Source organism: Euphorbia lathyris, chromosome 1, assembly GCF_963576675.1.
Source record: "Euphorbia lathyris chromosome 1, ddEupLath1.1, whole genome shotgun sequence".
NCBI classification, from domain to species: domain Eukaryota; kingdom Viridiplantae; phylum Streptophyta; class Magnoliopsida; order Malpighiales; family Euphorbiaceae; genus Euphorbia; species Euphorbia lathyris.
Window position 1 is genome coordinate 42,031,718 of NC_088910.1, and position 27,634 is coordinate 42,059,351.

The following is a 27,634-nucleotide window of genomic DNA, read 5'->3' on the forward strand; positions in this document are numbered from 1 at the left end:
AAGAGAAACAATCTGATAACAGAAAAGGAAGAACTACAAGCCATAACTGATCTGATCTTTGGTTAAAATATCACCAACAACGACGCCCATCGGACCACCACCGGTGCACCGCCACGAAAACCAGCTTCTTCTTTGAGAAAAAACGCACCCTTTTCTCAGATTTCTGGAATTTTTCAGAATTAAAAAAAATTAGAAGAAAAAGAAAAAAAATAGGAAGAAGAAGAGAAGAGAAGAGAAGAGGAGGAAGAAGAAGAAAAGAGAGGAGGAGGAGGAGGAGGGGGAAGAAGAAGAAAAGGGAGAAGAAGAAGAAGAATCAAACGATGAAGAAGGAGAGAGAAAGAGGAGAGAGAGAAAAAAATAAAAAAATCGAATTTTCTAAATTACCTCTGTGCCACGTCAGCTTTTTAACAGAATTTGGGCCGTTTCCTTTATTTGTATAACGGTGACAACCACGAGGTTGTGTTTGTAAAAAAAAATACCACAGGTACCACATCGCAAATCGGCCAAACCACATGGTAGTTTTTTGTAATTAACCCTTTTTTCAAAACTGAATTTTTTTGCAGGTTTTTTTTACCCTAGGCGGTGACAATAGCCAAGCGGTTTCCCTAACCGCCTAGGGTAAAAAAAATCACAAAACATGTACCTCGTCTAATTTTTTTGACTCGTAGTTATCTATTTCCAGAATTCTCAGAGTGTAACACATCAATTATTTTCAGAATTTCAGTTTTGATCGGAAGGAAGAAACCATTCAATAACGTATATTTTCACGAAAAATATATCCCGTCCAATTGTTCCGACTCGTAATCATCCATTTCCGGGGTTCTCGGGTTGTAACTCATTAGTTATTTTCAGAATTTCAGTTTTGATTGGAAGAGAAAAAAAAAATCAGTTTTTGAAAAAAAATATGAAAATGACAAAATTATCCAATAGAAAGGCGGTAACTAACAATTTGGGAACAGTAAATAGCGGTCCACTAAGGCCCCGTTTGTTTGGGGAAAAATATTGTGTTCTGGAAAATTTTATGCAGGGAAAATATTGTGCAGGAAAAAAAAATATTTTCCTGTGTTTGACAACAACACTGGAAAATATTTTCCGGTGTTTGACTACAACACTGGAAAATATTTTCCAACCACTAAATATAGATTTTCTGTATTTTTTTTTATTTTCAATTGTATATTAAAACACAAAAAATATGTAGAGACGTGGAAAACTGTAAAAATGTAAAAAATAGAAAAAAAATGTAAAAAAACTCATGAAAACAAGAAAATGTAAAAAAACACGAAACACAAAAAACGTGAAAAGATGTGGAAAACACGAAAATATTAAAAACACGAAAACATGCAAAAATATGGAAAACAGAAAAACGTCAAAAAAACATAAAAAAAATTATAAAAATTTATTAAAAACACAAAAAGTGGAAAAATACGAAAATTACGAAAAGTAAAAAAAATATTAAAAACATGGAAAAAAAAGTTGAAAAACACAAAAATGTGAAACAAAATAAATATAAAAACACGAAAACATTTTTTCACATTTTCGGTATTTTTTGTATGTTTTCTCGTGTTATCAACGCTATTATGTTTTTTTTGCACTTTTTTTTTTGTGTTTTCACGTTTAGCTTTTCGGTTTTTCCCTTTTTCACGTTTTTTTTGCGTTTTTTATTTTTCGCATTTTGTTACTTTTTCGTGTTATTCACGTTTTTTTTCATGTTTTTCGTATTTTTCACGTTTTTGTGTTTTTTACGTTTTCGTGTTTTGTTTGCATTTTTCGTCGTTTCATGTTTATCGTGTTTTTCACGTATTTGTCACGTTTTTGTGTTTTAGCATTTTTTGCGTTTTTGTGTTTTTCGTATTTTTTCACGTTTTTGTGTTTTTTGTGTTTTTCATGTTTTTGTATTTTTCGTATTTTGTCACTTTTTCGTGTTCATGTTTTGTGCCTTTTCAAGTGTTTTTTTTTTGCATTTTTGTATTTTCATGTTTTTTGCGAGTTTTTTTTGTCATATTCTCGTGTTTTGTAACGTTTTCATATTATTTATATTTTTCGTGTTTCATATTTTTATATTTTTAACGTTTTTCCAATATTTCTCTGAACGTATATGTTTTGGGGAAAATGTTTTACCCTTTAAAGGTAAAACATTTTCCCTTATTTCTTACTTGTTTTTCCATTGACTTGCAACTTATTTTCCTTTGACTTATTTTCCTGCTCAAACAAACACTGGAAAATTGAGAAAATATTTTCCTGCAGAATATTTTCTCCCAAACAAACGGGCCTAAATCTGTTACATATAATTATTATAGACATAAACCTCATCTGGCTTCTAAATTATATTGTTAAAATCAATTAGCCCCTCATCCTCTTCGAGGCGGCAGTTGAATGAATAGTCAACCAAAAACATAAGAATGGCCTTTTCCTGCTTCTGGAAAATGGATCAGATTTAGGAGAAGTGGTTGATCTACAAGATATATTAGCAAAAGTTAATGCAGTTGGTCTAAGCTCTGCTGTTAATTTGTGTTTAATTGATGAGTTTTACCAAGTTTAGGACCCAATTGCTGATTTGAAGAAAATGAGGAGTTAATTGATTTTGAATATATAGTTTAAGAGTCATATGAACTTTATGCCGTTATAACAAGATTATTTTTCTCTAAAATTAAGGTAGAATTATGGATAAGGTACATACGGGTAGTGTCAATCACAAACTCTTATCATTTTACTTTTTAATTATCCATAATTATTCCATTATCATAATGTGTATACTTTTTGCATCCCATACTTATCTCATTTAATTCGCGGATACCTGCGGGTACCTTTATCTGTTAAGAATCAGTACATAAAACAAAAAATATTACAAATTTAACAAAGTATAAATTTAATAAATCATTCATATAAAAATTGAACCTTAATCAATAAAAATAAAATAGTTAATGATATCACTCAATGGTTGAACAAAAAGTTGGGGTTTGAATCCAACATTTTACATCTAAAAAGCAATAAAGTTTTTAATATATAAAAGATTTACGATGGATAACGAGTAACGGGTATCCTGAGGAGTATTCTTATACCCATTCTATACCCATCAAGGGTAATGATTTTGATCTTATACCCATCTCATATCATTTTATATAGAGAAATCTTATTAGGACCGGGTACTAGGGGTAGAGTACCCATTTTTATCCCTAGGTTTAACATCCTATACATGGAGCCCCTTAGCAGGTAAACAATGTACTGGTGGTGTTCCTTTATGTGGTGCTCCTATCGGTAGGCCTCCTAGTGACTGTTCAACATTTTCACTTTGGATTGATGCTTGCTGACATTGTCGTCGTGTAAGTTGTTCTACAACATCAAATAAAAGCTATGTTAGAGCATAGCTAAAGCAAAGTAATCTACCTTCACATCATAAAAAATAACACTCTACAATTACATACTACTAAAGCACTTTGTTACTTCAATTTTTGGTAGATAACACTTATCATAAAACACTCTATATTTACTCAATTAACATACAATTAATAATTTTTTACTCAACAATATAATTAATTCAATACTAATTATTAATAAAAAAAATATTTATCCAATATAATAATCAATTCAATATGTATTATTATTTTAATAAAATTAAATAAATAAATAATTATTATGAAATAAATTAAAAATATTATGTGACTAATTATTTATTAAATGAAAAGAAAGAACTAACACTTTTGGAATAAATCTTATTATCGATTAAAATATGGGTTACATACAAAAAAAATAACATAATTTTTTACAAGAATGATGCATCAAGGTCGGTGATTTAATTCAATATTTATTATTATTTGCATAAAATCTATCGAAATAAAAAAGTTAATTTGATTAATTTGTAAAACAATTTCGTTTTTCAACTCATAAAATAGTTATTAATTTATTTTTTAAATTATAAAATTTTGATTGATTAACCTTTACACATGAATAATATTTATCATTTCATTTTTAAAAACAATTCATTAGGTTGTAGAAGGAAATTAAGGGAGTTCAAACTCTCTAGTGTAAATGACTTTAAAATCCTTAATAATTAATAAAAATAAAAAGTAAAGAGTAAAGGGATCGAAATGAGTTACTATTGGTGAGTAATTGTGGAGCAAGAGTTGAAGAAGATGAAGCCATAATTGTTGCCAACACAAGGCAGATGAATATCCCGACAAACCCTTTCATTTAGGATGTAGTAATAAGTTTTGCTTCTTTTCTTCTATTTATATACAAACATTTACAATTTGTCACTAATGGTTTCATTCCCAGGAAATTGCAGCTCTCTCTCTTCTATTCCTGCCAACCCCCACAAGTTCGAGACTTTACCTGGTGGACGACTTCATCATTCTACCCACTCAATTTCCAAATATATAATTAAAAAATTTCATTTTTTTATAAACAAACTTTAAAGTGGTCTTTTACTATTCTTTCTGTTCATTTTTTACGGTGGATTACTAAACCTAGCCACTATTTTCTATCCATGGTTCTGTGAAAAGACGAAACTGCCCTTGCAATAAATTCACTAATTCTCTCAAATCCTCTCAAAAACTCAAAACTCTCTAAAATCTAATCCGTACTAATTTGGTAAAGAAAAAACACGAGAAATGACTAATGATAAGTAATTTTGTTCGAAAATATGTTTTATTTACGGTTGTTTATAATAAAATCAAATGATTTTTAAAAAATCAATTTTTCGATGTCGGGACATGTGAACAATATGTCTCCATCACAGGTGGAGCGTATGAACATCACGCCAACTACAGGTGGAGACATATGAACAATAACTAATTTACCATTAACATTTATCTCCTAAATTTCTATGCAAAACTTTTCTCTCTTTATAACTTATGATTTAATCAAAATTATTTACATTAATAGCTGTACATTTCTCTTACTATAAGTAAATAAGGAAAAATTAGAGAAAAAGTTATCAAAATGATTTAAAAAATTAGAGAAAACATGAACAAATTAAATGTATAATAACCCTCCTAACCGCCGTTCTTTAATCTTGCGGCATAACCTTGAGCTTACCGGATATTTGCCAGAATTTCAGTTATACCGTCCGATTGAACAACTGGGGCTTGAGATCAAGCTCTTCTGGTCAGCTACCAAAATCAATCGGTAACCTTCAATTGCTCAATATTTTGTTGTGAAGGGATGTAATTTTTCAGGGCCATTGCCACCTTCATTTGGTAGCTTTCAGAGACTGGAATTCTCAGGGATGATACCTTCCTCCATAGCCAATCTCCATAAACTGACTTATCTGTCACTTTCCTTCAATAATTTTAGTTCTTGGGTTAGGAACTTAACCAATCTCAACTATATAGACTTGTCGAAGACCAATTTATGTGGGAAAATCCCATCTTGGCTTGGTAATTTTACCCAATTAACATGGATTGAACTTGCTTCTAATGCACTTGATGGTTCCATTCCAGAGTCTATTTTTGGGATACCAAATCTTCAAGTACTTGTGCTATTTTCCAACAACCTTAGTGGGTCATTGAATTCTGATTTGTTTCTAAAAAGAACAAGCCTTTCTTTTTTATCTCCAATTATCGGATTACAATTTGTCTTGATTGTACAAGTATAATCCCAGTCTCAATGTTACTGATCTTCCAAAGTTTGGTGAAATGGGGAAACAAGAAACCATTTTTCAGTTTGCAAAGTTGCATATCCTTGATCTTTCTTAACAATTTGAAAGGGAAGTTGCCATCGGAGTACTTCAACAATTTGATCGCCATGAGAAATGTGGATCATAGCAATATCTTGAAGTATATGCAAGCGTATATAAGTTTGGTATTTCATGGTTGAACCATTTTAGCTACTCCATAACAATAACAAACAAAGGAAGACAGTTATCATACTAGAGAATCCTGGAGATATTTACAGCAATTAACTTGTCAGGAAACATGTTTGGAGGAGAAATTTCGGAAGTGATTGGAAACCTTAAACAACTTGAATCACTCACTCTTTCCAACAACATTCTCACAGGTCATATTCCTTCGTCATTGGGAAATTTAAAAAATATTGAATCTTTGGATCTTTCGCTAGATAAACTGTCAGGAGAAATCCCAATTTAACTCGTGCAGCTTACCTTCCTTCCATCCTTCAGTGTCGCCCACAATAACCTCACCGGACTAGTACCAAAAGGAAACCAATTCAACACTTATGAAAATGATTCATTTTTTGGGAATCCTTTATCAAAAAAATGTGGAGATACACTATTACCACCTCAAAACACTAATGAAGATGATCCTAATTATGAATTTGAATTTGAATTTGATTGGAAGGTTGTGGTTATGGGGTATGCTTGTGGATTTGTGATAAGTGTAGTTATTGGGTGCATAATCAACACTAGAAAGTATCAACAATGGCTTACCAAGGTTTTTGCATGGTGTCTATGTCTCAAATACTATACATGTATATTTTGTATATTTAAATAATACTTTCTTTGGTTTCTTTGGTTTTGAGTTATGTTAATGTAAACTTCATGTGCTTTCCACCAAATTTGTGTTAGCTGAATGCTAAAATTATATTTGGCATCTATGATAAATGATAGGAATTAGTTAGTGAACAAGACTTTGAAATTCGTAGACTAGTTAGGTTATAGGGTAAATTACATTCATGGCCACTCAACTTCAATTTTTAATGGTATAATCATTAAACTTTATACTTTTTTTTTAATACCGGTGGTCATTCAACGCTCAAAACGACCGTTGACGGTCTCAAATAAAAAATCATAAGACGTAATGATATTTTAAGAAACTTTAATTCTTCTTGAAAGTTTTCGTTTTGAGGTCATTTAGGGGTTGTTTGGTGGAGAGAGAATGAATTTTTAGAGAGAGAAAGCTCAAAAAATGTAGTTTCATGGTAAATGTCGTTATGGACAACTTTAATTCTTGAATATTTTTATTTTGAGGTCGTTAACTATCATTTTGAGGAGTTGGTTAAAGTTGAGTGGTCACCGGTATTAAAAAGTGTAAACTAGTGGCCATTCCCATTAAAATTTGAAGTTCAATGGCCATAATGTTAAAATGGGTAAAGTTCAATGGCTATGAATGTAATTTACCCTTAGATTATAATATATGATTAACCTATAGTTTATATGGGTTCTAATACCAAGGGCCGACAATAATTTGTGTATAAATACATACTTCAGTACTTATAACCATACAATAATTAACCTTGATGTAATTAACTTTAAGAAAGTTGAAACTCCATTAGATCACTTAAAGCGGTGTTATCAATTACAATGGAAAGTTAGGCTGGTTGCAATTAGAATTGCTTATCAGATATTCACGATCAAGAAGTACTGGATTCTCTTTTGGATAGGCCCTAAAAGGAGAAGGAAGGCTGGAATGACAACAAACATCTATTATTGAATTCACCCGATCCGAGAGTAACCATTTTCTTTTGGGAACATCTAGTGCCAAAGTCACTGAATGGGTAACCTAAAACGGACTATGGAATGTACTTTATTAGGTTACGGGCGGGCATTTTACCAGAGGTTTCTATTGTATCAACTACCCTTGTGTAATTCCTGTTGAAGCATATACTCGAGGGTGGTTGCAGGGCGGACGCTTTCAAAGCGGACTTCCCATTCATTAGATAGAGAAGATCACCAAGATTTCGTGATCCGATGTCGAACTTATTCCAATTCCAAGATCTTGGATCGAATCGGTATTGATATACCGATTCGATCTGAGATCTCTTATTGAATTGCTCATTTAATGAGCATTCTCAATATTATTCAGCTTGGTAGGATCAATTAAGGGGAGAATAAAGATGGGAGGGGGGGGGGGGTAGGGAACCGATTAAGTCTTGGTTTCGGATGAAGGCGATGCCGAGGGAGCAGTTCTTACCATCAGACTATGAGCGGTACATTTATAGTTCGTATCGAAGGTGTTCACAAGGGAATCAGGGCGTACATGAGTATAATTTAGAGTTCTCAATACTTTCATCAAGAGCTAACTTGTCAACAACAAAAAGCCAAAAGGCATAGAGGTACTTAGAGGGATTGAGATATATCATCCAAGACAAGATAGAGACTCAAATAGTCATCTGGGTATAAGATACCTGAAACTTAGCTTTAAAGGAAGAATCCCAATTGAGTGTAATGATTCGAGAGAGATCTAGATGGATAGGATGGGATATCACACCTCCACTTGGGAACAATTAGAGTTAATAATAAATGGAAGAAAATTGCAAGTGCTAATGGGGCTAAGGGCTTCGATGCCAGTAGGTTTTCCTATGGGAGATGGAAAGCAGTCTAGAGGAGCCCCGCCTCCATCTAGAAACAACAATCTTTTGCCAAGTCAGCACCTTTCAAGTGCTTTTGGTGTAACGAGATGGGACATAGGTCCAATTAATTCCTAAGGAGGAGGAGTGCCAACATGGTAGTGCGTGGAGATGATGAGGAAGAAAACAATGAGGGTGTATTATGAACCACTTGAGAGTGGATCCTCCAAGGATGAACAAGTCATTCGTGTGGTGAAGAGGGTGCTTATGTCATTTGAGTAAGATCATGATCCGAGACATCAATTGTTTAGAAGTTGATATTTAATCTTTCGGAATAAATGTGAGGTGATCTGGGGAAGCCAAGAGAACATCCTTAGTAGAACCGATTTGAGAAAGTTTGGCTTGATACTCGAACCACATCCTAACTCGTATTAGATTGGTTGAGTCAAATATGGGGAGAAGCTTTATGTCACTCATCAGATTGTTGTGGTCAACGACGATATTATATATGATGTAGTTAAGATGGATGTTTACTCCTAGGAAGGCCTTGGCAATTTGATCAAGATACAATATATGCGGAAAGGAACAACACATACACAATATTCAAGGGTGGGATCAAATACATCCTTACACCATTGATGAGTTCTTCTAGTTGGGAGAGGAAAGCCACATTGATCGTTTGTCCAACCCAAGAGCCGACACTGAAAGAAGATGTAGTGAGTTATCAAGTTTCCAGTATAGCAGAGAAAACTAATTAAATATAAGAAGAAACAAACTTTAGTGGTGTTAGTATCCTTCGGTTCCGGGTGATGAGTTTTCTATTTTCCCTTTAATGGTACCATTTTGAGTGGAAAATGGCCCTAACACAAGTAGGCAGTTGTTGACTTAAGTCTTCCATCAGGTAATTTCTAAACTCGTTCTTGTATATGTTGTCAACTTACTTAAATTGAGAGTTATGATAGCCTTGTTTGGGAGATATTTACTCTATGTTCCCATTGTAAAGTATCATCTTATGAGGAGGAAATCAATGTTTGGGGAATGTGTTAAGAAATGAGTAGGTATCCGGGATAACAAAAACACTCTTCGGGAAGCACGGGATCAGTTGGTACCAAATCATGGTGGCGCTGTGGTGAAATTCGTGGCAATGTGTACCTTCTATAAGCTTATGACACAAAACTTAAGTAGCCACGTAGAACTTAAGTGGAAGAATGAGCACAAAACCACCATGATACTAACCCATGAGACGTTGTACTCGGTAGCCATCTCGAGCCTTAGCAAGTTATTGGAGATCGGGAGTGGTCCTAATAGACTCAATGTTGAGAAAGAGATGGTTGAATGTATTAAACGACACATGCAGGAATACCTATTGTTTCTTATCCTATACAATACTCAGGGTCCAAATCTTTTCAAGAAAGGAAGAATGATGAGGACATGAATTTGTTCATCCCGACTTGTGGGGGTCAAGCAAGAATAGAAGCATTCAATAGGACTCTATAAGGTTTCAGATGAGTCGGCATGCCCCGAAATAGTGAAATTACCAAGCCAATATTATAGGTCTCAGGTTTAGAGGGCAACATGTCGAATGGATGAGTAATCGGACCCACACGATGTGTCATGTTATCAACACGTCCGTGGGAGACATCACATCCATGAAGGAGAAAGGGGTCCCAATGAAACAGGACCCACATATCGTGTGGTTCGAATGGGAAGCTGCGAAGATGAAGAAGGAAACCCCACACACTGTGTGGAGTAGCCCACACGGTGTGTGGATGGCAAGATTGGCTCCTATTTTCCTATCATCAATTCACACGATATGTGGTTTAACCAACATGACATGTGGTCCATCCGACTTTCAACCCACACGGCGTGTCAAACACACCACACACCGTGTGAGGTCACTTAACTACCAAGTTCTGCCAAATCTGCCATTTTTCCATTAAGTGATATTTAATGTTTTGCCATTATCTAATTACTGTCATGTTATTTAGCATATTTACTAGATTGTCATTAGTCCATTTGTAATCATTCTATCTGTATCGCCTTTAAGTTATGTTAGTGGTGTATTTAAGGGTATTATGTCAATTCTATCATAGGACTGTGGTAAGGGATGTAACTTTTATCTAATCATATACATTTTTTTTCTCAATTGGAGGTTAGGTTTCAAATCTTTGAGATTATTTCCTCCTAATTTAGTTAGAGAAGAATATTTATTTATTTTTTTGTTTGAGATAAAAATTATCAACCTCGTTACTATCCGTACCATAATGATGCTTTTGGCCTTTAACTTTTTTTTAAGGTGAGAGGGTGGATTAAGTTCTAAATCAAATTTTTTTTTTATCTCATATCTCTCAAAGTTCGAATCTGGAACGCGTCAAACTTTAAACGTTAGCGAACTACCGTGAGACCCATGGGCCTTCTGTTCTTCAATTATTTGAAGGGTTAATTACAAATAGATGTCACGTGGTTTCACGGATTTGCAGATGAGTACTTGTGATTTTTTTTTGTTACAAACGCAACTTTGTGGTTTGCAAAATTTTCATTTCTTATTGACTTTGCCAAATTTGACCGTAACGACTTCAAAATGAAAATTTTCAAGAGTTAAATTATATTTTAAATAATTTTAATTTTTTAACTTTTAAGTTTGAGGTCATTTAGGTATTTTTTTTATGAGAGGGAAAATTAATGTTTAGAGAGAGAAAACTCCAAAAATGCTGCTTTTGAAAAATTAAGAATGTGGTTCTATAGTAAATATGATACTAAACAATTTTAATTCTCAAAAAATTTCATTTTGAGATCGTTATCAGCCAAATTTGACAATGTTAATAAAAAAAATGAAAAAGAAAATTCTCCCCTCAAACGAATAAAATAAGCAAATAATGGTTATTTATATAAAAGTATAACTATAATTATATTATTCACTAAAAAGTAATCTCTTAGGGCTTGATTGGATGAAGGGTAGGGAAGGATTAATAAAGGAAGGGTAGAGAAAGGTACGGAAATGGAAGGAAGGGTAATTTCTAACCCTTCCAAACCCACCAAATTGGAGGGTTCAAAATTGGATGCAATTTGTTAAAAAGAAACCCTTCAAAACCCCTCCAAACCCTTACCCTTCTAATTTTTTTGTGTTCCAAACATGGGTTTGTAGAAACCCTTACTAACCCTTCCTTCTCCCAAACAAAGGTTTCTATCAACTCTTACTAACCATTCCCTTACTAACCCCTCTAAACCCTCCATCCAATCAACCCCTTAATTTATAACCAAAAAAAAAACAAAAACAAGAAAAATCATACATATAAATATAAATGCAGAAAGAAAGTAGAAAATCAAGGTCCAGAAAGAAAATATAGAAATGGATAAACAAAATAAACATTATCCTCCGACCTAGGCAAGCTGTCCAAGCCCATTCAATTTATCTGCAGCTCTCAGTCGAGAATTTCAATACAAAAGGATATGACAATGTAAGGCTAAAATGGCAACTACTCCACTTTCTTCAGAACCATGAATTTCAATTATGAAGACCAATAATGAAATTCAAGAAAATCAACAACTTGAAATTCTCAAGGCAGTGGCGCAGGCGTGGCTTTGCCATTCCGGCAGCTCCCGGAAGTCTACCAATGAGTATGATGCTTATCGCCGAAACTTCCCCTTCAAAGCCTCCAGATTCAAGCTGGAAACTTTGAAAACTAACAATGTTTCAACTAGGTACTGGGATTTCAATCAATCATTGCTGGATTCATATGAAATTGTGACTCTGTCCAAAAGGTTAGAGAGAGGACTTGTTTTAGATGATGAAAGCCGAGTTCATAGAAGGCGAAGAGAGAGCAGCAACAGTCTCAGAAGTTTGTTTAATCGTTTGGCTTCAAGAAGATTCAATCAGGTTGATATTCCTCCCCAAGATGTATGACATTTAATCTAATTTTGATTCTCTTTTTGTTTACATGATGAAAATCAATCTCCAGGTTTTCTAGTGAAGAAGAATTTTGTTTTTCCAGTTTTCCTCCAGATTCTTCAATGGAAAACCTGCAATACAATAATGAAATGTTTTTGTTCTGATATATATCAGTATGAATTGAATTTTTCAGTCCTTAATTCTGTCAATATCACATGGCGAATGACACTATTTGCTTGATTCCTTATAAGTGATATGCATACATATATTGTGCTATTTGCAACTTTCCCTGGCAGATTCCCTAAAATGTTAACCACACAATATCAATATATCAGGAATTGATTTGCAGCCGTCCAGGTTGAAGAATAATTTGCAGATTTTGATCATGATCTCAACTTTAATTAGATGCTAAGATTGGCCAGTGATATGATATTATTGGAACATTTTTAATTATATTGGATACTCTGCATATAGCACCATGAGTTCTGCAATAGCATTGAGAAATGAAATGGGTTCAACACCTTCTCTATTTTGAATGAATGTAAGAGTGCCGTCCATTACTGCGTGTCTTCATATATTAGAAGCACATCTTATTACTATAATCCGGTCATTCCCTTTTCATTTCTAATCAGAGATTCAGTTCATTCTTACCCATCATCAAGTCGCCTTGGATGGAGGTTTTTTAATGTTAAATAATGAAACGTTAACTATCCAATCCTATCTTTCACGGAAACTCTCCTTCATTAGTGTTTCCGCGTTTCGTATCTGTTTCCATTTCGGTTTCTTTTTTGTTTCCATTACCGTTTCCTAGCTAATTTTTCTTAGAAATAAGGTTTCCCGGTGTTCGTTCCGTTCTCATTTCGTTTCCATTTCCGTGCAACATAGATCCAACCTTGTTTGGGGGAAGAAAGTAATTAGGAAGGGATAGATTTCAAAAGTTAATTTGAGGTTAAAAAACCTCCATTTTAAGTCCCATGTGGAATTTGAAGGTTAAGTATTTTCATCCAAACAGACTCTCATCGCATTGTTACATTTACTCTGATGTGATCTACCAAATCAAATCTTTAAAGCAAGCCATGTATATACAATAATGGAGCACAACCATACACTAAACAGAGGTGCATATACTAATATAGAAACCATTTTATTGGAATGAAAAAGTGAAGAAAAGAATACATATATATATGACATAACATAAGCCAGAAAGAAAATGTGTTGCAGCTAACTAGGTAGAAGAAAGACAAGGACTTTATTTAAATATAAAGCAGAGTGAATCCTGTCACTGAAACACAAAATCTAATGCAACTTGAAAGTCTTCCATTTGCATAACTCAAAACCTTTGCGCCTCTGTTGTATGAATCCATCAGTTTCAGTGTCGACGTTATCTTGAGCAGAAATAGAATCTTTAGGTGGCTTCTGATCAAGTATCTGAACCTTCTTTGTAGACTTAGTAGTAGGAGACTTCTTCTTTTTGGGTTGTTCTTGAGAAATTGGCTTGTTGTTGAAGAGACTGTGGAGCATAGGGTAGCGAGGGACATCAGGAAGAACACTAGTCATTTTTTCTATCCTCCGAATATGGAGGTTGTAGTCATGCGATGTTGTTTCCCACCCCTGCTGCTGCTGCTCATAAACTGGTCCTTGAGACATTTGTTGTTTAATGTTTGCTAATCCCTCTCTTGATTGAGCTTTATAAGGAATGAGAAGATGAATTGGAATATATAGCTTTGAGGTTTTATTCTTGAGAGATAATGGTTGCATCTAATTCCTTTTATCTCCTATCAAATTTCAGGGGTGGAATCTTATGCTCATAATATAAAACAAGAAAGTGTGATGACATATACTGAAGTTTCCTGGTGCTTCATAAATCATAATATAATATTGAGTTTTACAAAGGCTTATGTTATGCCATCTATCTTTATTCTCTTCTTAAATTGTAGGCTTAAACCATACAGCACACCTCCTATTTGTAAAAAAAAAAAAAAAAAAAATAATAATAATAATTTGCTCCTTCAACTTGTAAAATCTGCAAAATGTGCCCCTTGGAGGATTTAATTACAAAGGAAATTATTTTATTAGTCTCAAACTGAATTTGACAATCTATTATCACACTACTCACCACACTCAGGCACATTACACAAATCATTCTATTTTATTTTTTACTATGCATACTTGGCTCACGTACACCATCAATCCAATCCAAGAAGCCTATTTGTATATGGCTAAGTTGGTTGATAAGCTATTTCTAAGCTACAATTTTCTGAATAATGATAAAAATATCTAGAATAAATTATATATTATATTAACCCTTGAATTTTCTACCAATTAAAAGTCGGATGACTTATTTTTAACACTCCACTTAGAACCAACTTTTAATAATTCGTACTTGCTAACAAATCTAAATTGATTTTCTAAAATCTTCGTCCATGGCTTTTCTTCACTCCTTGTTTGAAAATGCTTCTTCATATGTCGTAGGATCCTTTATTGCAACTTCTTCGATCAATGCTGCATTAGTATTCTTAGGATTTAGTTTTCTTTTCCTTGTTGACTTTTTAAGCCAAGTCGTCATATGTCGGCTCTTATTATCTTGCTTTTCTCGATAAACACGACATACTCATGCTTCTCTTTGATGCTTATAGCAAGATTGAATTTTTTCACCACGTTAGGATTGCTAAAATGCTCATTGCTGGTCTCTCTCGGTCTGCATCGCTTTGACGCTTATTTACAATAACTTTTCGTTGGTTGTCTACGGCCCTCTGGCTAATATTTCCAAACCTTCCCTAGTTTACCCAATTCGCTCAAACTCTTTACTACAGTTTCCAATAATACCATCTCTTTGGTGGTTTCTCTCTTTAGTGCAATTTTGTTGGTTGAAAGTACTTTGCTTACCTTTTATCGACGTAACAGCTCCACCTTTAGCCATGTTCCATTGTGCTTCACTTTCCTTTATTGTTGCTGCACCTTGGACATCTCTGTTGGTCTCTAATAAGACAGAATAGTTCTAACGGGAGGAGGGGGGGGGGGGGGTGAACGAAACTATTGGATAGTTTTAAGAGTTTAAAATTGTTTTCACTTAAGTCAATGTAGTATTGAGGATAAGTTTAGAGTCAAAAGCAATTTCAATCTACTGAACTGGTTATCATTTTAGTCCATTGAAATTTTTTCAGCTTCTGAGAATTACCTATTTAGAGGATGACTCTTATCAGAAGTTCTGAAGTGATGTAAAACAAATGATAGATAATATGTTCACAGATTCAATAATATTCAGAGTATTAAGACGTAATATAAATTCAGAGCATAGAGGAGATAAATACATAGAATTAAGTAGAAGTAAAAGGAAACATTAAGGAAAGAAATACTCAGGATATTTATCCTGGTTCAACCTCTTGCCTATGTCTAGTCCTTAAGATACATTCTCTTGAGCTTTTGATCTCTTTCACAAGCAGAGAACAATCCTTTCACAGAAATATCTAAGCTTGATTGATGTACCCTCCTTCACTCAACACTTACTTTATTTCTCACTTTGCTACTGAAATCCAAAGTAACAAAACTACTGAAATGATAGAAAGATTACATAGTTTTTCAAATAGAAAACTCTCTCTCAAATCGATTGCACAAGTATGAAATTTTGTTGTGTTTTGTAATTGCTCTGTTTTCTTGTATATCTCATATATATCTCTTTCTGTTTATTTGCGCTTTTTGAATTTGAGATAGAGGTTGCCTTTTATAGGCAATTCTTCAAACTAACAGTTTGAGTTCAGAAGATATCCGTTGAGAAGTTTTTTTTCTCAATTCTTCTCTTGGATTCTGGTCTGACTAGTGAAGTGCAGTTTGTAGAAACTAGCCATTTGACTCAAAAGATCATTGAGAAGTTTTATCCCTCAAATCTTTTCTTCGATTCTGGCCTCGTTGAAGAGTTTCCCCATATTTTTGTATAGAGAGAGATGGGTTGTTGTAAAGATGTTGGTTTCTGCGCAAAAACAGAAATGGTAAGTTTGGGGAAGACAATAATGATGTCTCTTCTGATGTGTTGTCTTGGGCTTGTGGTTATAGACTTAGGCCTTGCTTCTATCTAGGCCTTTATTTGGTGAAGGCCTTTTACTTCTGATTTGTTTATGAGACAGAGACATCCTAATTGCCTTGAATAATATTTCACACTTATAAAAAATTGTTAGTTCATAAGGCAATATTTAATTCTGAATTTTCTAATATATTGAGGGATCTTATTCCTTTATTTTTGTAATAACCAAAACTTAATCAAAATTGAGTTTTAACAATCTCCAGTTGTCTAGGCTTCACCCTCTTCTTAGATGATAACCCTTTTGATGGACTTATTGACTTAGGCTATGGGTAAATTACATATGTGGTGTACAACCTTTACCCTAAATCACACTTTGGTGTACAACCAAAATTTTATCACACTAAACCTTATAAACTTCAAGTGACCTCCGATTAAAGTGTACATCTGGTTTTTGTGACCGGTCAACGCTAGTCAACTATTCCACATCAGTATTTTCATTTTAGAATTAAAAAATGTGGAACCCACTTTTTATGGAAGGACTAATATAGCCTCATTCCTTATAAAATTACTAAAATACCCTCATATTCTTCCTTCAACCTCTCTCTACCATTTCTTTCTCTATGTCTTCTCTCTCACTCCTCCCTCTTTACAATTTCTCTCTCACTCCTCTCTTTACCATTCTCAGCATCTCAATACTATTAAATAAAATCCATATCAAAATCAGAACTTAACATCGACAAACACTTGTTGTCAAAACTTCAAGAACTCAAAAGCTTGTTCAAACGTCGAATACCAATAACCAAAATCAAAATAAAAAGGTTAAAAAAATGCTGAAAATTTGAAACTTTATGTAATAAAATCACAGTTGATACAGAAAAAATAAAAAATATTCTACCTCTATCGAGGGTAGTTCACTGAATCAAAAGATCAAATGCTAAAAGGTAATAGGTTATAGAAAAAACAAGAGAAAAGGAAGCCCAACTTCAGAGCTAAACACGAAAAAAAATAACAAAAGACCAACTTACCTGGACTAGTAATTAACAGTAGTGAGAGGAACAACAGTGAGCAGTAAAGATTTCTCCAATCTAGCATATACTACAATCCCCAAAAATTTTTTTATCTACAACTCTAATAATAATTGAAAGAAAAGAAAAGAAAAATAAAATACCCTCTTTATTGAACAGAGAGGAGTGAGAGAGAAATGATAGAGAGAGGAGTGAGAGAGAAGATGTAGAGAGCGAAATGGGAGAGAGGGGCTGAAGGAAGAATATGATGATATTTTAGTAATTTTACAAGGAATGAGGCTATTGTAGACACCGAGTCGGAGGACCTGTGACGAAAACCCACGATAAACGGCCAAGTCGGTTGATTCCATTAATTAGAAAAATTTAAAAATAAACAGAAAAGCTCGGAGAGCCGGTACTTGAAAGCCCCGCTAGAGAATTCGGCGTCTCCTGAGTGAGGTCGGGCACGTTCAGTATTACGACAATGAGCGATAAGGCCCCGGAGGCCGAGCATCGGCCGGTGAGCGATGAATGACGCTCCCAGCAGCGATCGTCGCTCCGTAAACCACGATGCGCGGCACGTCGGGCGCCCGTCCGGCGTGCCGAGCGTCGGACGTCGCCCGCAGGAGGGGGGACGTCGCCCGTCGAGCGCGGCCTGACGCACGGTCAACGTCGGCGACCGCCTGACCGTGTCAGGCCTCGCCTGGCCGTCGTCGGGCGGACGCCCAACGACATTGGGCGAACACCCAACAAGGGTTGGGCGAACGCCCAACGCGAGTTGGGCGTCGCCCAACCTGTTTTGGGCGTCGCCCAACTCCCGTCGGGCGACGTCCAAAACCTTTTTGGGATCCGTGCCTATAAAAGGCACGGATCCCCATGCATTTTGAGGGGGGGAGATTTTTGGAGAGCTTCTCACTCTAAACATTTTTAGAGAGAGAGTTAATTTTTTTGGAGAAAACATTTTTTTTCCTAAAAAAATCCAAATTTCCTAAAAGTTAAATATTTTACCAAAACACCAAAAACATCGAAAAATCACGATTCGTGGAATCAACCGACTTCAGCTGTCAATACCGATCTTGAGGTATTATCCGAGGACTGGACTCGTGTCATTTATTTATTTATTTATTTTTTTTATTTATTTAGTTTATAATTTTTATTTCCTTAGTTATTTATTTATTTATCACATTTATTTACTTGCCCGTATTTATTTAATTCTCGTTTCGTATTGAATAAACGTTTGTTTTGGTTTTGAAATAAAAAAAACCTCGTGTTAACTTCCCAACACGAACCGTGATCCCGTTTGAGGGTAGTTCGGGATTAAAACGTTGTATATATATAGATTTTAGAAAAGCCTTTTTTAATTAACGTTTTTAAAAATAAAACAACGTTTTAGGAGTCTCCGTTATAGACTATGATCCAATTTTGGTAGTTCAGAGATCCAAAACGATAGAATAGAGTAGATTTAAAGCCTTCTAATGAATCTGGAAAGTATAAGGACTGCTGTTGATATTCTGCCATTTCTGTCACTAACAGTGGATTAGCGACGGATTTTCCGTCGGTAATCTGCTGGAATCCGAAAATTGCACTTTTTACTCCCTTTTCTTATTTCTTTTTGATATTTAAACCTATATATATATATATATATATATATATATATATATATATATATATATATATATATATAGTAAATTGACTAAACTTATTTGGAGGATACGTAGCTATTAATTAGGTGTTATATATTTATTCATCTCACATTTAAACTTAGTGTATATTAACTTAGTTTTGAAAAGTAGGATACGTATGTATAAGTATATATTTTAGTCTATTTAAGTGGTTTTAGCTATTATTTAGGGTGGGATATTCTCTATATATTCATTAAACTATTTTGAGATTAGAATTATTTTCTTTTTCTTACAAATTTGTATAGTGTTCGTTATTTTCATATAGTTGTAATTAGGATAAAAATATATTATATTTATTACTTCTCATTTTTATTATTATATATATACTTAAAAATGTAATATAGTATCTTTTACCCATTTTTCTTTAAATCTATAAGTATATCCTTATTTTAGCTAAAAATGTATATATATATATATATATATATATATATATATATATATATATATTCTTTTTTGTTCTTACTCTTTTGACATTTAGGTGTTTAGGTTCTAAATTGGTTTCACTTGGTGGATTTTGGTTCATTATTGAGATTATGCTTAAGTAAGGAATAAATTGAGTGAAAAGGGAAAATAATCCATAAAAATGAGTTTTCAACTTGATTATTTAAACTAACGATTTTTAGAGGTTCCAAATGTAAATAAAAGGTTTTTGATTCTTTACCCCTTTCAATGGATTTCCAAAATATCACGTTTTAAAACCTTAATTCGTTCCAACGGCGGATTAAGCGAACCTTGTAATTAAAACCGTCTTTTAATTGTAAATAATAGAGTTTTGAATCGTTTTCCTATCCAAAATGATTTTGTACAAAAATAAATAGACTTGTATGCTTAATCACGTTTTCTTGTTAAAACTTCTTATTCCACATTTTCAAACGCTCGAGTCGTTCCAACGGCGATTCGAGTGAACATCATGTAAATTAACGGGGTTTTGAAACGTACTTAAATCGTTCCAACGGCGATTGAGGTACGAACCATGTAAATAAACTCGTTTTTTGGGAGTGAGATTAATTTAGATTTAATGAATAACTTAAGACACAATTCATGTTGTAAATAAATCAATTCTTTCTTCTCCCCCTCTCTCTCCTATATACTTTAAATTAATGCAAAATGGGTGATTCTTTAATAAAATGGCTTTCGATAACATGCTCAAAACGGTTTTCAAAGCGAGAAAGAAAAGGTTTCAAATGAATTTTAAACTTAAAGAAATATACGATTAGTCCGTTATCGCCTAACACGCTAAGTAGGAGGCCGGTGGTTCATAACCGGGCGATGTCGGGGTGTCTAGTAGCCTTTCTCCGGAAAAGAGCTAGCTTTCTCGGCTCGTACCTAAGTTTCCCGAACCCTCACCGGTCTCCCGCAAGGGATCGGTGTTCATTTTTCCATTCGTGGGTGGCGACTCTTCCATACTCCAGGCTCCGGTCCTGCCGAGCAGCTTGATTCCGCGATTGGTTGCTTTCGGCGCCAATCACAGCATCTGTCGTCAACGGTGTCCACCCCCCGGTCTGCCCGGGCGAGGCCGCGGCACCTACAGCTATATTAGTCATTCCATAAAATACCCTCTTTATTGAACAGAGAGGAGTGAGAGAGAAATGGTAGAGAGAGGAATGAGAGAGAAGATGTAGAGAGCGAAATGGGAGAGAGGGGTTGAAGGAAGAAGATGATGATATTTTAGTAATTTTACAAGGAACGAGGCTATATTAGTCATTCCATAAAGAGTGGGTCCCACTTTTTTTAATTCTACAATGAAAAATACTGATGAGGCATAGTTTACCAGCGTTTACCGGTCATAAAAACCGGCTGTACACTTTAGTGGGAGGTCATTTGAAGTTCGTACGGTTTAGTATGACAAAATTTTGGTTGTACACCAAAGTGTGATTTGGGGTAAAGGTTGTACACCACATATGTAATTTACCCCTTAGGCGACATCTTCATCTTTGGTGGCAATGTCTAGAACAATACAGATTGTTCACACCCAACTTTCCTCTTTAATGACAACATCTCAGTCATTGCTTGTTGTTTATGCTCCCCCTCTTCCTTGGGTGGTAACGTCCCATACGAAACTATGTTATTGAGAAAATCCTTTGTATTCTTCTTTCTTGGAAGGCCCCTTAAGTAGTTTCTCATCACTACCTAAATCTTCAATCATAGAGTTGAAGTGCTAAAAGCAACCCAACTACCTTATTAGTTCCTTCTCCTTTTGCTACCCCAGCAGCAGATGCATCTTTTTCCTTTTCATCTGCTTTGGAGGATGTGACTAAATCACATGTCACTGGTTCTACAATAGCACATGAAGCCGAAAAATTCCATTCTTCTTCACTTTCATATTTGAAGTGAGTGGACGTTACAACATTTCCTTCTCTTTTCTTGTACCAGCAATTGCAAGCATAGTGGCCTTTTTTTCCGCAAACATAACAGTGATTATTTTTGCGTCATTATGCCTTCTCATCCGCTTCATTATGATTGTGGTGAGCTTCCCCTTGTTGTCATTTTCCTTCTTGTGGCTTTTTCTATGAGTGTTGTTCACCTTGAAAATAATTCGTCTTTTCGTTCCAAATTAAAGCATATTAATGTGAGCCATCATTGGGCCAGGGAAGTGTTGGAGATGAAACTACTACAACTTGAAAAGATCGATATACATGAAAATGGATCAAAATATGTTAACGAAGATCTTACCAAGGAAAAAATTCGAGTTTTGTCGAATGGTTGCATGGATAACAAAAATCTTATATAATCGGGAGGGGGAGAATTATTAGTGTATAGTCCCGTCCCGATTAATGAGGAAACCATCTTTTTACTTTCTTTGTCTTATGTAAATGATTAAATAAAATAAAAAATATAAATAGTATATTGAATTGGTGGCATTGATTTTGCTAACCTATTCAGTTATAACATTTAATTGGCCAACAAAGTTTTTTTTTTTTAAATAGATGCCTGAGCCATGGCATTTGAGACAATTGAGAGAAGGCAGATAAAGACCCTGTTTGGTAAAGAGCGTTTTGGGATAAAAAGAGCGGTTTTGACCAATTTTAGAGGTTTGACCACTAAAACCGCTAATTGGAGTGTTTGGTGGAGAGAGGTTTGGGAGAGAGGTTTGGGAGAGAGTTTTGGGATGAAAACGCTAATTTAAAAAAAGCTCTTAAAATGAGCTTTTTCAATTAGCGTTTTGCAATATTAAAATTAATGGACTTCTTTAACCCTAATAGATAGACTCCCTCTTCTCCTGCGCCAAAATTAATGCCCTTATTCGTCTTTTTGCACAAACCGCTATTATCAATCAGCTAATTTTTACCAAACAGGTCTACACAAACAGCTAATCAAATCAGCTAATGTAATCAGCTAACAGCTAACAGCTAATGTAATCAGCTAACAGCTAATTCCCAAACAGGGCCAAAAAAATATTCATGTATTGTGAGTTTTTAAGAGTTTAGAGTCTTCCAGTAGTCGAATTATTTTATAGAGATAAAATAGTAAGATAATTATTTTAAAATATTTTTTTAGAAAACATCTAAATGCTACTATTTTAATTTATCTTATCTCGTATTGTTGTAACTCTAAAAAATTATCTAGAGATTGTCCTTTTTGTACGTCTGTTATTTTATAGTGAAAGAATTAATTCTCAAGTTTGGTTGTGGACGTAGTCCAAAAATTATGGATGAGCTATGTTAAATTATCATTGTCATTTTTTATTGATTATTTGTGCCCGTCTATATTTTTAAGAATATTTCATTTTATTTCAAACACTCCCAACACAATATTAAGGTTCCATATTAGTCTAATTAATCGAATAACTCACTAATTAAATCTAAAATTCGAACCCTTTATAATTCGACTCTCATAATAAACTAAGAATTTAGAAAATTTATTATATATACTGGAATCTACTCAAAAAGAGGTAAAATTATGTCTGAAAATGCCTATCGGAGTATCGTCGGGTTGCGGTGTCTAGTCGCCGAAAAGTTTATCGGAGTTTTCAGAAGAGCGAACATAGACTACCACGAGATATTCAACATTCAGGGGAGTTCAAAAAAACGCTCATTTTTCTACTAAAATCGTTCAAATGGGTAAAAATATCTACTCTGATCACCCTACTTTTTTTGTTAGAAAAATAACAAAGCTCGTATCAAAAGCTTCCTTACAAAATAAGGAATTCAATGATGTAATTTTTATCTCGGGAGCTGGCCGGAAAATCAAATTAGAAGGAGATGAAAGTTGAGTAAAGAAAAAAATGAAGAATCCTAAAAAAAAATCTCTATAATAATGAATGGACTCCACTTATTATTATTATTATTATTATTATTATTATTATTATTATTATTATTATTATTATTATTATTATTATTACAATAAATAAATAAACAAATGTTACACTTATATATCAAGTCTTAAGAAATGATCTTTTAGTGTGAGGTCTGAACAAAGAGTAGTCTGATCATGGGTAGTACAATACCATATCGAAAATAGAAAAAGAAATAGAGAAAATGACTGAAACTTATTAGTAATGTGAGAATCCAATACATAAAGACGTGTTTTAAAATTGTATGGTCCAAAGTGTTGAATCTAAACCAAAAGAGACAATATCTAAATAGTATTGAACAAGATTATTACACTTAAATCTCCTGATTTTTGGATCATGTTTAATGAAAGTTTTTGCTTTGCTTTGATTAATAAAATAAATACCTTTTACTTCGTTAAATCATTAATCTTTCATTATGATGAGGACATCTTGTGCTCGTACGTGGAGCGAAAGATAGAACCCGTGGAGCGTGAGTCTAATGCTAAGAGGAGAGGAAGAGAACCACGCGTAGAGGAAGCCACTAATCTAGTCCATGCGGAGCGTGTTATAAGACAAACGGAGCGTGGAGGGATGGTTCGAGAAGGGGATGAAGATGCAGCTGACGAGGACCAATTCCAGAGGCCCACTCACGCGGAGCGTGAGATAGTTAAAGCAGTCTTCAACGTCAAGCAAAGAAGATGGGGAAGACTAGGGTTAAACTTTATCCATTTGACTGTCTTGCCCTTGCCTCTTTCTATTTCCTTAATTCATTCCTTAATTTATTCCTTAATTGCCTCCTTTTATTTCCTTAGTTTCATTCCTTAATTTACTCTTTGATTGCCTCTTTCTATTTCCTTATTTTAATTCCTTAAATTACTTTTTTTTAATTCCTTAATTTACTCCTTTAAAGATTACCCCAATCTACCGTTATTTATACCCTTTTAATTAATTATGTAGTTGCCCTTTTGTGTAATTTGTTTTAGGTTTGTTTTAGGGTTTTTGAGATGCTATAAATACATCTCTTTCTTTGTAATCAGGAGAACTTTTATCAATCAATTTTATTATCTTCTTCATTGAAGCTTATTAGGGTTTTTAACCTTCAACAATGGGGGATCTTTGATTTCATACGGATTTTAGGCCGTAAAATCGGGATTCACTCCTTCAAGTTCAGCTTGAGAAAAAGATTTTTGTTAGTTTACGATTAAAACTAACACATTCCGAAATAATCTGTATCACATTATTATTTAACTTTCAAGTTAAACCAATATCATATATGTGCTCTAATCACTCACACTTAATGTATTTGGTATCCACGCATTATACCATATCATAAACACGTGTATATAAATGACTTTTTTAAGGATAATTCGGTATGGTTTAAGCCTAAATTATACGGTTCAAAAAACTGCTCAAATCCTCTCTGTAGGAAACCAACACAAAAAAACTTCTGATCCTTTTCTTCTTTATTCTCTTCCCTTGTTCTGTCAATTCCTTTATTTTGTTGATCTACTTTGAGGAGGACGCTCACACCGGGTTAGGTTTCTATATTTTTTTATTGCTTTTTTAGTCCGTATTCATATATTTCATCGGAACTCTTTTCCACCTGATTGTATCTGCTCTCTATTATTCTGTCGTTTATGCTTTTTTCGAATTTAGCAAGACTGGAAATAGTTTATCTTGTCCGTAGATCAATAAATCTACGTGGTTGCAACAAAAAAAAAGAACTCAGACCCGAATGTTGGGAATGGTCTAAAGGATGAAGTTTGAATTATAGATGTCTTTCTACAGATTTGGATTAACGAGAAATATAATGTTATTTTGTGTTTTTGTGCATTTTATAAGCTCTTTTTACTATTTGTAGTTATTTCTATCTTTTTATGAATATTATATTTATTTTATACATTTTATTTCTGACCTTTTGCTTATTGTACTTCTTCGTATTTTATTTAATGAAATTACTAACATTTTTCAAATAAAATAAAATAAAATGTTCGAATTCCGACTTAATTCCTAGTGGCCGGGCATTGGAAGATAAAAGACCTTTCCGTTAGCATTCAGTTACACAAACACAATAATGGCTACTACTCTAAACCTCCCCGTCAACATCCTCACTCCTACAACTCCAACCATATTCGAATTCCCAGAAAACCCTAAAACTCTAATTTTACAAAAATGCAAAACCATAAAAGACCTGAACCAGGTCCGCGCTCATCTCGTCAAAACTGGCCGCCACCACCATCCCAAAATCACAGAAAACCTTCTCGAATCCGCTGCCATCCTCCTCCCTAGTACTTCCATGGATTACGCACTATCCATCTTTGACAAAGTCGAAAATCCTGATGCCGCCGCATATAACGTTATCATAAGGGCATTCACAATTAACCAATCTCCTCAAAAAGCTCTGATCTTTTTCAAACAGATGGTAGAAAATGCTGTACCATTTAACGAATTCACTTTTCCTTCCATTCTAAAAGCTTGTTCTAAGTTGCGCGGGAGAAAAGAGGGAAAACAAATCCATGCCCACATTGTGAAATGTGGGTTCGGGTCTAATGCTCATGTTTTGAACACATTGATTCATATGTATGCAAATTGTGGTGAAATTGAGATTGCAAGGAAAGTGTTTGATGGAATGTCTGTGAGAGATATATTTTCTTGGAATTCTCTCTTTTCAGGGTATACCAAGGCTGGATGTTACGGAGAAGTCGTGAAATTGTTCAGTGACATGAAGGAATTAGGTGTTGTGTTCAACGATATTACATTGATCAGTGTTCTGGCGGCATGTGGAAGATTGGCGTACGTAGAACTAGGGGATTGGATTGCTGAATACATAAGAATAAATGGGTTCAATTCGAATATGAATTTAGTTACTGCTCTTGTTGACATGTATGCCAAATGCGGTGAAGTAGATAAAGCACGAAGCTTTTTTGACCAAATGGATGCAAAAGATGTTGTTGCTTGGAGTGCTATGATTTCTGGTTACACACAAGCAAGGAGATGTAATGAGGCACTTGATCTCTTTAATGAGATGCAGATGGCAAATTTGGAACCCAGTGAAGCTACTATGGTCAGTGTCCTCTCTTGTTGTGCTACTCTTGGAACATTAGAGATGGGTAAATGGGTTCACTTGTATATCAAGAAGAAGAAAATGAAGCTCACTGTCACACTAGGAACGGCACTTATAGACTTCTATGCGAAATGTGGACTAATTGATACTGCGGTTGAAGTGTTCCGAACGATGCCTGTGAAAAATGTCTACTCATGGACAGCCATTATTCAGGGTCTTGCTAATAACGGACGCGGAAAAAGTGCTCTCGAGTTCTATCAACTGATGCGGGAAGGAAATGTAGAACCGAATGGAGTGACTTTCATTGGAGTTCTTTCTGCTTGTAGTCATGTGGGTTTGGTTGACGAGGGTCGAAAGGTTTTTAAGAGTATGAGTGAAGAATTTGGTATTGAACCAAGGATGGAACATTACGGAGGCATGGTAGACATCCTCGGAAGAGATGGATTGATCGAAGAGGCTTATCAATTCGTAAAGAAAATGCCGATACAGCCCAATGCTGTTATTTGGAGAATATTGCTGGCGTCTTGTAGGGCTCATAAAAATGTTGAGATAGCAGAGATGGCAGTTGAACACCTAGTTAGTTTGGAACCTATGCATAGTGGGGATTACATACTGTTGTCTAAAATTTATGCATTGGTAGGGAGGTTCGACGATGCAATGAGGACGAGGAGTCAGATAAAAGAGAAAGGCATCAAAAGAACACCTGGCTGCAGCTTGATAGAGTTGGAAGGGAAGATGTATGAGTTTTTGGCAGAAGAAAATGCAGATAAGCTGGAGGTTTATAGGGCCACCGAAGACATGATAGAACGAATCAAATCAGCAGGATACGTTCCGAATACAGCAGATGCAAGATTAGATGCAGAGGAAGATGATAAGGAAACTGCAGTGTCTCATCATAGTGAGAAACTGGCCATTGCATTTGGTATTCTTAAAACTCCTCCTGGAACTACAATTCGAATATTGAAGAATCTCAGAGTTTGCACAGATTGCCACAATGCAGCAAAACTGATATCTAAAGTATATAATAGAGAAGTAATCGTTAGGGATCGAAATCGCTTCCACCATTTCAAAGACGGATCATGTTCCTGTAATGACTATTGGTAGATACTTTGCATGTTGATCGTTTGGAAATGCAAACTAAGTTCATATAATTAAGCATCTATTTTATGGTTGTGAATTGTGATGCTTCCTATCTCCATGGCTTACTGGTGAGAGAGATCAACACTACCATCAAATGGTCCAACAAAGGAGAAAGATTGATTTAGTTTGTTGTAGATTAAGTAAGATCTTCCAATAATATAATATAAGAAAAAATCAGATATGCATAATTGCATACATTTTTGGAGTCAAATTAGTAAGTAAAAAGTAACAGTAAAAACTGTCCTTCCCAAAGTTGAAATTCTTGACCTCTTCAGAAGAAAAATTCAAGCATGACGTTCCAATTGCTTAGATAATTAGCATTC

General features: G+C 34.5%; 2 protein-coding genes across 3 annotated transcripts; both read left to right on the forward strand.

Annotated features, from left to right (window-relative positions):
• Positions 1-11,461: 11,461 nt before the first annotated feature.
• On the forward strand, positions 11,462-14,152 carry LOC136229856 (uncharacterized). 2 transcript variants are annotated; one of them, XM_066018739.1, is made up of 2 exons: positions 11,462-12,118; positions 12,466-12,617. In XM_066018739.1, exons 1-2 carry the CDS (start codon positions 11,753-11,755, stop codon positions 12,490-12,492), a joined length of 393 nt encoding a protein of 130 aa, XP_065874811.1. In that variant the 5' UTR covers positions 11,462-11,752; the 3' UTR covers positions 12,493-12,617. The 2 variants fall into 2 exon arrangements, with proteins under 2 accessions (XP_065874811.1, XP_065874808.1); XM_066018736.1 differs by lacking the exon at positions 12,466-12,617 and adding an exon at positions 13,920-14,152 and having other exon boundaries at positions 11,466-12,118.
• Positions 14,153-25,137: 10,985 nt separating this feature from the next.
• On the forward strand, positions 25,138-27,604 carry LOC136229868 (pentatricopeptide repeat-containing protein At1g08070, chloroplastic-like). The gene has a single exon (XM_066018745.1). It carries the CDS (start codon positions 25,182-25,184, stop codon positions 27,273-27,275), a length of 2,094 nt encoding a protein of 697 aa, XP_065874817.1. The 5' UTR covers positions 25,138-25,181; the 3' UTR covers positions 27,276-27,604.
• The last annotated feature ends 30 nt before the right edge of the window (positions 27,605-27,634 follow it).